Genomic DNA, 13,619 nt, shown 5'->3' with positions numbered 1-13,619 from the left:
TTGTCACATTTTTAATTGTGCAGGTTAGATAGATCCCTGGAAAATGAAGCTTGACCCGTGGTGGAGAAGGCAGCTTTATCATGTATCTCCATTTGCTCCTTTATTTCCTTTGTGAGTGCTTCGGTTTGTGTTCTGAAATTGATCTCCAAATAAACTGGGTGCTGCGTTTTGATGTGCAGTGACTGGAACATGAGTGAACCTACAAAGAAGTTTTAAGTTCTGATTTGCTGTTTCTGACCTTCCTCCTGAAACCCAGAGGGAGCACTAAGACAGCCAGCCCCCTTATTCTTTTTGTGTAATTCTAGACCATCTGGTATCATTCCTCTCTCAGCCTCAGGAGGCGCAGGTCACAGTAGGAATGGGGGGATGCAGTGTGTATCTCTTTCCTTGGCCTAAAAGGTTTGACGACCCATCTCCATCCACATGCCCAACTCACCAATGCAGTCATGAAAATAATTGGCAAGATTGGTCATTTAAAAATCGTAAGAATAAAAAGATTATTGACCTTTTATTACAATTCATTGTAATTTCCACTTCACTTCAAATAAAAGTTCACTTGCAGTCTAATTGAACTTCCATATAGATGGAAGACATTTCACCTAATCAAAGGACTGGGACAAATTGAAAAGCTTTTGGAGTCAAGAAACATTCTAATGACATAAGGGTATAAAAAAAGGCAAAACAGGGGCGCCTGGGTGGCTCAGTGGGTTAAGCCGCTGCCTTCGGCGCGGGTCGTGATCTCAGGGTCCTGGGATCGAGCCCCGCATCAGGCTCTCTGCTCAGCAGGGAGCCTGCTTCCTCCTCTCTCTCTGCCTGCCTCTCTGCCTACGTGTGATCTCTCTCTGTCAAATAAATAAATAAAAACCTAAAAAAAAGGCAAAACATGTATTCACATAAAAAACACAAATGACCCAAATACATGAAAAAATTTTCAATCTAGTCATTAAAGAAATTCAAATTAATACAGTCAGATACTAGTTTCACCTGTCACATAGGCAATCCTTAAGTTTGTGGTGGGAGAAAGGCATGGAGAGCTGGTGTGAATGTTCTTAGCATGTTTCTGGAGGATAATTTAATAATTTATATCAGAGGGCTTTGGAATGCCAGCATTTGACCAGCCAGTTTTACTTCAGAGGTCTTATCCTGAGGAAATGACAGGACAGGTGGAAAGTGTAAAGCTATATGCACCGAGATATTCAATGTTGCATTCTTGAAATGGATGAAATTAGAAACAACCAAACTATCCCACACTAGGAGGTTATTTTTCTTATTGTTTATATTTATTTTGAAGTTTTTTTTCCTAGAGTGAACATGCATTACATGTGTAATTCAAAAAAAAATTTAATGAACAAATAAAATATGCTAGAACCTAAAAAAAAGACCCCTCGATGTATGGGAGTCTGTGGCTCGCACCTTCCCGGGTGCAGCACCACGAACAGGTGAATCATAGTGACAGCCTGTGAGTGGTGTAGCAGGTGTGGTTTCTACACAGGTGTGCTCACCAAATCATGTGTTTCTGCTTAGGGCTGTTTCGCTGCAGCTTCGGAAGTGTTAAAGCACTTGAAGGAACGATTCCCGCCTAATAGTCAGCATGCCCAGGTAATCTGCCTTTCGCATGGCGTTGGATTTATTTCCGAAGAGACTGTATTTTTTACTGTATTGTTGTCAAAGCAGAATATTTTAGGGTCTCCACTCAATTTCTTGTGTCTTGGTTCCTTTCTTGTGTCCTCTGTGCACTGAGGGGAATGTAGGCACATACCAGACTCTCTAAGCTCTGTTTAAGAGGGAGAGAAATAAACTGTGATAAAAAGTTTAAAGATTTATTTAGGGAGCTTTTTTTCCCCTGTCTTTATGGTTTTAGCTAGTATTCCTGATATCTCTAACTGTATAGATTGCCCATGTCCATGGACAGATGAAGAATTAAGTCTCAGTTTGGTGTTGTGTCCCTTACTTGGCAACTCTAATCTTTTCCTCCCAGGATTAAATGGCCTTTTGGAAAAATGTTGTCCCCAGAGGGGATTTAATTTTTTAAAGCACTCCCAGGCCCCCTGTTCCTTAGTGCACTGATACCTGTCTCTAATGGGGCTGAGAAAGCTGTTAAACCAGTCCTTTCTTCTTTCCGAAGTTTAGTCAGCAATGGATTCGAGAATTTGAAACTGTAAGAGACCATGGCCTGGGAGTCTCCTACTGCTGCTCCCTGAGGCTGCCACTCCCAGGGGCTGTTGGATAGGCTCTGGGTGCCCATCTGCGTGTGAAATGTGCTGGGGTCTCATTGCTGCTTTCAGCAGGCTGTGATCTGAACTCCGAGTACCCAGCTGCAAAGGGGGCACACAAACAAAAGAGAAGATAGGGGAAAGCGGGTGATGTGGGAAGAAAGAAGTGTGGTTCTGTGGCAGTGCTAATGCAACGGAACAGTTTTGGTTATAGTCCTAGCTGGTTTTTTTGTTTTTGTTTTTGTTTTTAATGACAAATTAATTCACAGTTCACAGAAAAAACATATGGCCGATAGATACATAACAAGATGCTCTTCCCAACTGGCAATCAGGGAAATACAAGTGAAAACAATAATGAGATATTGCATACCCATCAGATTGGCCAAAGGTAAAACACCTGACAGCACCAAGTGTTACAAGGAGCCACGTGCTTCTGGGAGGGGAGAACGAATGGGCAGGATATCACAATGAAGGGACGTATGTCCTACGACCACGTTCCCACTGCTTACTGTAGACCTGAGATCAACTCTTTCCCCAGGGGAGATGTATGAAAATGTTGGTTGCAGCCTTGTTCAGAAACGTGAAAAGTTGCTCCTACCTAAATACTCAACAACAGAGAATAGATAAGTTGTCGCTTATTCGTGTAACTGGAAACTATTCATCAGTGCAAAGGGTAAACTAGAGCTACTTGTATAAACACGTGTAAGTCCCAGAAAAATGTTGAGCTTAAAAGCACGTTGTCAAAGGATACATGCGGTAGGACAGTATTTACTTTATACAGAATTTAAAATGTATAAGATTGCTCTCTGGGCTTAGACCTATTTGTGGTGACAGGGCTAAATGCACCAAGAAAGCTGGAACCACCCGTAAATACCAGACCCATTAGGTTGCCTCCTTCAGGAAAATGGTGAACAGGACTGAAATAAGCCAGCACCCCAAGTACACTTGCTCCTTCGGTGGCAAAATCAAGATGAAAAGACTGAGCTGTGGGGATCTGACACTGAGGTTCCTACATGAAAACCACAGCCAGGGGTGGGGCGGGGGGCGGTGGCCTGGACCTACAGCACCACTTCTGAAGGAATTGAAAGTGAAACTGGGTAGAAGCTCTACCATTTAAAACACTGCTAGCCTATAATATATGGTTCATTTATGTAACAAAATTACTTTGGCTTCTTGTAAATTAATTAATTTTTTGAAGATTTTATTTATTTATTTGACAGAGAGAAAGAAAGCATAAGCAAGGGGAGCAGCAAGCAGAGGGAGTGGGAGAAGCAGGCTCCCCACAGAGCAGGGGGAGCCCGATGTGGGACTTGATCCCAGAACCCCGGGATGATGACTTGAGCCAAAGGCAGTCGCTTAACCATCTGAGCCACCCAGGCGCTCCTTGTTGTAAATTCATTAACAGTCTGTTGCGTTGCATTGACTTATCTTTCTCAAAAGCTTGGAAATCACAAATCCTTCTAATTTTTTTTTTTAAAGATTTTATTTATTTATTTGACAGACAAAGATCACAAGTAGGCAGAGAGGCAGGCAGAGAGAGGAGGAACCAGGCACCCCGTGGAGCAGAGAGCCCAATGCGGGGCTTGATCCCAGGACCCTGGGATCATGACCTGAGCTGAAGGGAGAGGCTTTAACCCACTGAGCCACCCAAGAGCCCCAAATCCTTCTAATTTTTAATTGGAAAAAATCATACAGGATCATACTATATATTAAGGGTAAGAATATATGCTGTAAAAGTATAAAAACATGAACGGGAGTTGTAAACATTAAATCAGTTACTTTGGACAAAGAAAGAGGGGAATGGAATTTGCAAAGAATTCAGGAGTGCATGATACTTTCTGAGGCAAATAAAGCAAAATTATTGTGATTTGATAAAGTTGGTGATTGGCAGACATGGTTTTTATTATTCATGTTTTTTCACACCCTTGAAATATTTATAAAAATTTTTTAAGTCTCAAAAAATGTATATGAATTGTAAGGGTATTTGCTAATAAGCTGAAATATTTTTATATTTTTGTTGAATAATGAGGTGAACACTTGCATTTTGTTCTTAATTTTTTTTTTCTTATTAGTTATGGATGCTGTGTGATCAAAAAATACAATTTGACAGAGCAATGAATGATGGCAAATACCATTTGGCTGATTCACTTGTTACAGGAATCACAGCTCTTAATAGCATAGAGGGCGTATACAGGTAAGAGACTTTGAAAACTCCAACCCCACGATGAAGTAATTCTCAAATGCCTTTATTCTTATTTGTTTAATTAAAATTAATTTATTTTTTTATTTTTTTTTAATTAAAATTAATTTATTAACTTTAGTTTAGGAAAAGACTTCTTACGTATTTATTACCAGTTTGTTCTGGGAAATTAGAAAATACAGATGAGTAAAATGAACAAAATAAGTTTCACCCCAAGATAATCACTAGCATGCTGATACAGACAATTTCAGACTTTTGTGTTCTTGTATGTGTGGGGGGGGGTAGGTGTATACACATGTGCTTACACACAAACACTTTTTTTCCTTTTTTCACAAAAATTGTATCAGGCACAGTTCTTCCCCCTGGGAGGTTCGCAGGTCTATTGAGGAAATAGACTCCAACCCTGAAGGGGGCTCGACTTACAAAACATCAGCGTGAACATTTGTGTTTATTTTGTCTCTGTGTCAGGAAAGCAATTGTACTACAAGCTCAGAACCAAATGTCAGAGGCGCACAAGCTTTTACAAAAATTGTTGATTCATTGTCAGAAAATCAGGAACACGGAAATGGTGATCAGGTAAGGGAGATCTCTTAAGCCTCTGCTGTAGGTGGTCCTTTGTGTCGCCGTTCTCATCTCGTGTCTTCCTCTTTGCGGGCAGCGTCCTGCTGTCTGTGGCAGAGCTGTACTGGCGATCTTCCTCCCCCACCATTGCGCTGCCCGTGCTCCTGCAGGCTCTGGCCCTCTCCAAGGAGTACCGGTTACAGTACTTGGCCTCAGAAACGGTGCTGAACTTGGCTTTTGCTCAGGTAAGCTGATCTCTGTTTTTATAGCACATATTTGTGCTCAAGAACTGGTGAGTCTGTTACTACTTTTTCGTTTTGGAAAGGATAGTAATGAGCTTTGACCTTCTTCTTAATATTGAAGTCTGGGAATGTAGTCTCATTGTCAAGCCCTCCTGGGCAGTCTGAAGCTGCGAACTCCATGGCAAGCTGACCCCTCCCAGCCGCACTGGCGGTGCCGAGCTGTGTATTTAAGAAAGGGAGTGCACCTCTTCTTTGAGGACACTTGTATCATATTAATGATTTAGCTGGCCCAGAGCTATGCTTGGTTAATAAGGGGATAAAGAAATGAGGAAGTTGTGTGTTCATTGAAAGCTTTTGGAAATCAAATTATATTTTATGTTTCTTTTTTATCTCCCCCTGAGGAATGTAAAGGCTGTGAGAAAAGGGCTTTTGTTTTCTCCCTGCTGTGTCTTCCGGTACATAGTAAAACATACACATAGTAGGTTTTTTTGTTTTGTTTTGTTTTTAAAGATTTTATTTATCTGACAGAGATCACAAGTAGGCAGAGAGGCAGACAGAGAGGAGGAAGCGGGCTCGCGCTGAGCAGAGAGCCCAGTGCTGGGCTCAATCCCAGGACCCTGAGACCATGACCTGAACTGAAGGCAGAGGCTTAAACCCACTGAGCCACCCAGGCGCCCAGGTTTTTAATAAATACTTAGTGAGTGAATGCATTTTGAACTCACTGGCTGGCACTAGAGGCATTTACTAAAGCACAGATTACCATGCTCGCTTCGGTAGCACATATACTAAAGCAGAGATTCCCCAAACTATGCATTAAAATCAATTGGGAAGATTTTAAAAATATCTACGCATTTGGCCTTGCCGCAGACGCATGCAGTCAGTATCTATATGGAAGGAGCACAGAAATCTAATGTTTTCCTTTCCAGCTTCTCTAGTGATTTTTTTCTTTTTTCTTTTTTTAAAGATTTTATTTATTTATTTATTTGACAGAGATTGAGGACAAGCAAGGGGAGTGGGATAGGGAGAAGCAGGCTCGGTGCTGAGCAGGGATCCCAGGACTCTGGGATCATGACCTGAGCCGAAGGCAGAGGCCTTAACCCGCTGAGCCACCCAGGCGCCCCATCTTTTCCCTTTCTTGATCATGACCTTTGATGCACTAAAGTTTTTAATTTCTATGAAATCCATTTCATCCTTTTTTTCTTTTGTAGCTTATGCTTTTGGTATTCTACTTAAGAAACTGTTGCTTAATCCAAATTCATGAAGATTTATACCTGTATTTCCTTCTAAGGATCTTAATAGTCTTAGGTCTTACATTTAGGTCTTTGATCCATTTTGAGTTAATTTTTATATATGGTATGAGGAGGAGTCCAACTTTATTCTTTCACATACGGATATCCCCATGTCCTAGCACCACTTGTTGAAAAGGCTGTTCTTTTCCCATTGAATGGTCTTGGTACCTTGTCAAAAATATTGATCATGGACATTGAGTTTATTTCTGCATTCGCAATTCAATTCCATTGTTCTATATTCTGTCTTTATGCCTGTACTGTTTTGATTACTGACTTTTGTATTAAATTTAAAATCAGAAAGTAAGAGGGGCTTGTGGATGGTGCAGTTGGTTTCTGTTCAGGGGGTGATCTTAGAGTTGTGAGATAGAGCCCTGCATTGAAACTTTCCCTTCCCTCCCCACCTCCCTCTCATGCTTTCTCTCTCTCTCTTTAAAGTTAATCAATCAATCAAATCAAGAAGTAAGAGGCCTCCAACTTTGTTCTTTTTCAAAATTATTTTAGCTATTGTTGTTCCTTTGCAATTCCCTATGAATTTTAGAATAACTTGTCCATTTCAGCAAAAACGGCATTTGGGGGCGCCTGGGTGGCTCAGTGGGTTAAGCCGCTGCCTTCGGCTCAGGTCATGATCTCAGGGTCCTGGGATCGAGTCCCGCATCGGGCTCTCTGCTCAGCAGGGAGCCTGCTTCCTTCTCTCTCTCTGCCTGCCTCTCCATCTGCTTGTGATTTCTCTCTATCAAATAAATAAATAAAATCTTTAAAAAAAAAAAAAACGGCATTTGGAATTTTGATAAAGATTGCGTTAAATCTGTAGATTCATTTGGAGAGTGTTGCCATCTTCACAATATTAAGTCTTCCAGTCCATTAACAGGATATCTTTTATTTAGATCTTCTATAATTTCTTTAACAGTGTCCTCTAATTTTCAGTGCACAATTCTTAGAATTTCTTAGTTAAACTTACTCCTAAGTATTTTATTCTTTTTGATGCTATCATAAATGGAATTTAGAAAACTAATTTCATAGGGCCTGGGTGTCTCAGCTGGTTAAGCGTTTGACTCTTGGTTTCGGCCCAGGTAATGATTGGGCCCTTTGTTGGGCTCTGTTCTCAGCGCGGAGTCTGCTTGTTCCTCTCCCTTTGCTCCTTTCTTGTCTTGAATAAATAAAGTATTTTTTATTTTTAAACTTTATTTTTTTGGAACTTTTAAAATTATTTTTAATTAAGTTATTTATTTAATTTTTAAATTTTTTTATTTAAACTTTATTTTTAATTTTTAAACTTTTAAAAATTTAATTTCATGTTTGGATTTTTTATTGCTAATGTATATTGATCTTATATCCTGCAACTTTGCTGAACTTGTTTAATACCTGTTATAGGTTTTTGAATTCCTTAGAGTTTTCTCTAAGAGCAGCTCATCTGCAAATACAGAGTGTTACTTTCATTCCAATTTCATTTCTTGTTCTTGCCTAATTGCCCTGTGCAGAACTTCCAGATCAGTGCTGAATAGAAGTGGCAAGGGTTTATATCCTGTTTTTGCTGATCTTAGGGGGATGATTTCAGTCTTTCATTGTTAAACATGGTGTTAGCTGTGGGTTTTTCACTGGTGCATCAGAATTAGGTTGAGGAAGTTCCCTTCTCCTGAAGGGTGTTGGGTTTTTGTGAAATGTTTTTTGTCTCTCTCTTTTTTTTTTTTTAAAGATTTTATTTATTTCTTTGTCAGAGAGAGAGAGAGAGAGAGCGCGTGCGCACAAACGGGGAAAGGCATGCAGAGGGAGAAGCAGGTTTCCCGGGATTATGACCTGAACCAAAGGCAGATTTAACCAACTGAGTCACCCAGGTGTCCCTGTTTTTTCTTTTTCAATTGAGTAGATTGTGTTTTCTACCCACCTTTATTCTATTCTTTTAAAAAGATTTTATTTATTTGTTTGACAGAGGGAGACACAGCGAGAGAGGGAGCACAAGCAGGGGGAGTGGGAGAGGGAGCCGCAGGCTTCCCACTGAGTCAGGGAACCTGATGCTTGATCCTAGGACCCTGGGATCATGACCTGAGCCAAAGGCAGATGCTTAACGACTGAGCCACCCAGGTGCCCCTCCCCTTTATTCTATTAATATAGTGTTTTACATTGATTTTTGCATATTGACCTACTGTTGCATTCTTGGGATAAGTCACACTTGATTATGCTGTATGATCCTTTTAATAAGCTGTTGGATTTGGTTTGCTAGCATTTTGCATCTGTATTCATAAGGGATATTGTTTTGTAGTTTTCTTTTCTTGTGATATCTTCATCTTGCTTTGATATTAGGGTAATAGTGGCCTCATAAAGTGAGTTAAGAAATGTTTCCTCCTCTTCTGTTTTTGAGAAGAATGAGGATTGGTGTTAATTTTTCCTTAAATGTTTGATGGAATTTGCCGTTTGAAGCCATGTGGTCCTTGTCTCTTCTTTTTTGAAAGTTTTTTTTGGTTATCGATTCATTTTCTTTACTTGTTATGGGGTCCATTCAGATTTTTTTTTAAGTAGGCACCCAACGCAGCGCTTGAACTCAGGACCCTGAGATCAAGAACTGCATTGAGACCAAGAGTCAGCCATTCAACCAGTTGAGCCACCCAGGTGCTTCCCATTCAGATTTTCTATTTCTTGTTGAGTCAATTTTGGTAATTTGTATCTTTCTGGAAATTTGTTTATTATATCTAATTTATCTAATTTGTTGGCATACAATTGTTCATAGTATTCTCCTATAGTCCTCTTTATTTCTGTAAGGTTGTTAGCTAACTCCCTGCTTTCATTCTTGATTTTTGTCCTTTGAGTCTTCTCTCTTATTTTTTTAGTTAGTCTAACTAACAGTTTGTTAATTTTCTTGATCTTTTTCAAGAACCAGCTTTTGGTTTATTGTTCGTGTTGTATTTCTTTTCTCTGTTTTGTTCATTCTTTCTTTTTTAATATGTCATCTTTTTTCTTTTTTAAATTTTAAAATTAATTAATTAACATATAATTAATTAATTAACATATAATATTAACATATAATTAATTAACATATAATATATTATTAACATATTAATTAACATATAATTAACATATAATTAATTAACATATAATATATTATTAGTTTCAGAGGTAGAGGTCAGTGATTCATCAGTCTAATATAATATCCAGTAGTCATTATATCGTATACCCTCCTTAATGTCCATCATCCAGCTGCCTCACCCCCTGTTTTGTTCATTTTCACTTTAATCTTTATTATTTCTCTGGCTCTGTTAGCTTTGGATGTAGTTTGGTCTTTTTTAAGTTTCTTTCTTTCTTTCTTTTTTAAAGATTTTATTTATTTGAGAGAGAGAAGAGAGAGTGCACGAGGAGGGCAGAGAAGGGAGGGGGAGAGGGAGAGGCAGACTCTCCATTGCGGGGCTCCATCCCAGGACCCTGGGATCATGACCTGAGCTGAAGGCAGACACTTAACTGACTGAGCCACCCAGGTACCCTTTTTTTTTTTTAGTTTCTTAACATGGAAGTTCAACTTACTGATTTGAGATCTTTTTTTTTTTTTTTTTTTTTTTTTTTAATTTATGCCTTTACAGCTATAAAGTGTGCTCCCTAACCAGTGACTGTTACAGCTTGTCAGTTCATAGTGTTGTTTAGGTCTGTTTCCTTGCTGATCTTCTGTCTGGTTGTTCTCTCCCTTAGTGAAAGTGGAGTACTGGAACTATTATTGTTAAACTAATGTTTCCTTCAGTTCTATCATTTTTTGCTTTATATATTTTGGGGTTTTACTGTTTGGCATATATGTGGTTATAATTGTATCTTCTTGATAAATTGACTCATTATCAGTGTGTAATGTCTTTTAGCTTTGTAACAGTTTTTTTTTTTTTTTTAAGATTTTATTTATTTATTTTAGAGAGAGTGCAGGGGCATAAGCAGGGATGGGTAGAGGGGGATGGAGAAAGAATCTGAAACAGACTCTGCACTGAGCGTGGAGCCCAATGTGGGGCTTGATCCTGCAACTGTGAGATCATGACCTGAGCCAAAACCAAAAGTCAGATGCTTAACCAGTTGAGCCACCCAGGTGCCCCTTTTGTAACAGTTTTTGATTTAAAGTCTATTTTATCTGATATAAGAATAGTCATTCCAGCTCTCTTTTGGTTACTGTTTGCATGGAATATCTTTTCTTTGTCTTTTTACTTTCAGCCTATTTGTGTCTTTAACCAGAGTATCCTTGTAGATAGCATATAGTTGGATCATGTTTTTTTCAAATCTATTGTGCTGATCTCTGCCTTGTAATTGAATAATTCATTTATAGTTAATGTAATTATGGATTTGAAAGACTTCTGTTTTGTTCTTTTTTTCTATACGTCTTACATCTTTTTTGTTCATCAGTTCCTCCATTACTGTTTCTTTTGTATTAAATGGATGTTTCTTGTTTTATTTTACTATATACTTTTGAGTTATTTTCTTAATGGTTCACCTTCTTTGAATGATTCTTACACAGCAAGAATGATGTTCTGACCCTTTGGAATCACCAATCTAAAGGATATTGATTCTGAATCTTTTTTGTAAAGGCAAAAACCTTTCTATAGTGTGAATAACTACTACCTACTCTAGCCATCATAATATCAAATCAGATTGACTCACATTGTTTTCTAGGAATGTGGTACATATTAAATGTAGTACATGTCAAGGAGAGCATAAGCCAGACATGGCCCTTCGGGAGAGAAGAGCCAAAAATGAAGCCTTTTCTGTCATGGGCAGTGGATGTGGATTTGTACAGTACCACAGTGTTTCTTTTTCAGCTCATTCTTGGAATCCCAGAACAGGCCTTAAGTCTTCTCCACATGGCCATTGAGCCCATCCTGGCTGACGGGGCAGTGCTGGACAAAGGCCGTGCCATGTTCTTGGTGGCCAAGTGCCAGGTGGCTTCAGCAGCTTCTTATGATCCACCGAAGAAAGCAGAAGGTAGGGAGCCACTCAGAGATTGCTAGGCAATACCAATGTGGAAAAAAAATAAAATTTAGGACCCAGAAGAAAAAAGACATTAAATTTGGGACAGTATTTAAGTTCTCAAATATATGTTAAAATTTCATGTTGTATTTAAAGTACTTTGCCTTGTTTGCTTGGCATGAAATTTAAGGGCAAGTGAAATCATTATTTTAACCAAAGACCTTTTTAAAAACCTCACCCTAGTGTATTTTTTTTCTTCTTGAAGAGTAGAATTACAAAACTATTTGGTACATGTTAAATCAATAAAAGTAGATGTTAAGTTTTATTTTGTTTTGTTTTTTAAGATTTTATTTATTTATTTGACAGACAGAGATCGCAAACAGGCAGAGAGGCAGGCAGAGAGAGAGAGGAGGAAGCAGGCTCCCCGCTGAGCAGAGAGCCCAATACAGGGCTTGATCCCAGGACCCTGAGATCATGACCTGAGCTGAAGGCAGAGGCTTTAACCCACTGAGCCACCCAGGTGCCCAGATGTTATGTTTTGAAAATGATGTGTATGGGGCGCCTGGGTGGCTCAGTGGATTAAGCTGCTGCCTTCGGCTCAGGTCATGATCTCAGGGTCCTGGGATCAAGCCCTGTATTGGGCTCTCTGCTCAGCGGGGAGCCTGCTTCCCCTTCTCTCTCTGCCTACTTGTGATCTCTCTCTGTCAAATAAATAAATAAAATCTTTAAAAAAAAAAAAAAAGAAAAGAAAAAGAAAATGATGTGTAGACTGTTGAGTTAAACATGTGTGGTGTTTTCCTACTTTCCCTCAGCTCTGGAGGCAGCCATCGAGAATCTCAATGAAGCCAAGAACTATTTTGCAAAGGTCGACTGCAAAGAGCAAATCAGAGATGTTGTTTACTTCCAGGCCAGACTCTACCACACACTGGGGAAGACCCAGGAGAGGAACCGGTGTGCGATGCTCTTCCGGCAGCTGCATCAGGAGCTGCCTTCTCACGGGGTGCCCTTGATAAATCATCTCTAGTGAGAGCGGCCCTGCCGTGCCGCCATAAAGGCTAGAAGATTTTGGACTTGTTTACATCCCCTCCCTCCATGTAGATGATGTACTTGATGTCTGTCTGATCAATAAACTGCATTCTGTTTAGTCTTACTTTGTTGCTAGAGTATACGTATTTGTTTTTTCCCTCCTTTTTTTTTTTTTTCAGGTTTTTATTTAGGGACACCTGGATGGCTCAGTTGGTTAAGCGTCTGCCTTTGAGTCAGGTCATGATCCCAGAGTCCTAGGATAGAGCCCCACATTGGACTCCCGGCTTCTCCCTCTTCCTCTCCCCTTGCTTGTGCATTCTCTCTCGCACACTCTCTCTGTCAAATAAATAAATAAAATCTTGACATAGAGAGAGTGAGCAAGAGAGAGACAACACAAGTGGGGAGGGGAGAGGAAGACTCCCCACTGAGCAGAGAGCCCGACATGGGGCTCCATCCCAGGATTTTGGGATCATGATGCAAGCCAAAGGCAGACGCTTAACCACCTGAGCACCCCAGCAGCCCCACCCTTCTCTTTTTGAGAGCAAAAGATACCAATTGTTTCTGATAAACAGCTGTTTCATTATTAAGTTAGTGCAAATGTTAAGGATGATGTTCTCTCTGAGCAAAGCTGCCAGTTCTTTTTTTTTTTTTTTTTAATAAAGATTTTATTTATTTGTTTGACAGAGAGAAATCACAAGTAGATGGAGAGGCAGGCAGAGAGAGAGAGAGGGAAGCAGGCTCCCTGCTGAGCAGAGAGCCCGATGCGGGACTCGATCCCAGGACCCTGAGATCATGACCTGAGCCGAAGGCAGCGGCTTAACCCACTGAGCCACCCAGGCGCCCCAAGCTGCCAGTGTCTTATTAGAATCTGTGCGTACTCTCCATCACATGAATTCATTTAGCATCGGTGCTCAGACATAAGCTCTTTTGGGTATTGGTAGATCTCTCTAGTGGGTCAGTACAAACAAATATATATACATATATTTGTTTATTTGGCAGAGAGCACAAGCAGGGGGAAAGAAAGACGGAGAAGCAGGGAGATGCAGGGCTCGATCCTGGAACCCTGGGATCCTTCCCTGAGCCGAAGGCAGACACTTAACTGACTGACCCACCCAGGCACCCTAAAAGGAAAAGATCTTTTTATGGTTTTGGGGCCAATGACAAG

General features: G+C 40.0%; 1 protein-coding gene across 1 annotated transcript in view; it reads left to right on the top strand.

The window, feature by feature from the left end:
• Positions 1 to 12,578, top strand: part of ANAPC5 (anaphase promoting complex subunit 5) — a 43,671-nt gene extending 31,093 nt beyond the window's left edge. The window contains exons 12-17 of the mRNA XM_044244311.1: positions 1,525 to 1,599; positions 4,286 to 4,407; positions 4,882 to 4,989; positions 5,072 to 5,219; positions 11,281 to 11,443; positions 12,241 to 12,578. Of these exons, the coding sequence (XP_044100246.1) occupies positions 1,525 to 1,599; positions 4,286 to 4,407; positions 4,882 to 4,989; positions 5,072 to 5,219; positions 11,281 to 11,443; positions 12,241 to 12,452 (828 nt within the window). The 3' untranslated portion in view covers positions 12,453 to 12,578. The remainder of the gene's footprint in view (positions 1 to 1,524; positions 1,600 to 4,285; positions 4,408 to 4,881; positions 4,990 to 5,071; positions 5,220 to 11,280; positions 11,444 to 12,240) is intronic.
• Positions 12,579 to 13,619: the final 1,041 nt, after the last annotated feature.

Source organism: Neovison vison, chromosome 3 (genome assembly GCF_020171115.1).
Source record: "Neovison vison isolate M4711 chromosome 3, ASM_NN_V1, whole genome shotgun sequence".
Classification (NCBI taxonomy): Eukaryota; Metazoa; Chordata; class Mammalia; order Carnivora; family Mustelidae; genus Neogale; species Neogale vison.
This window is presented reverse-complemented; position numbering and strand designations above follow the sequence as displayed.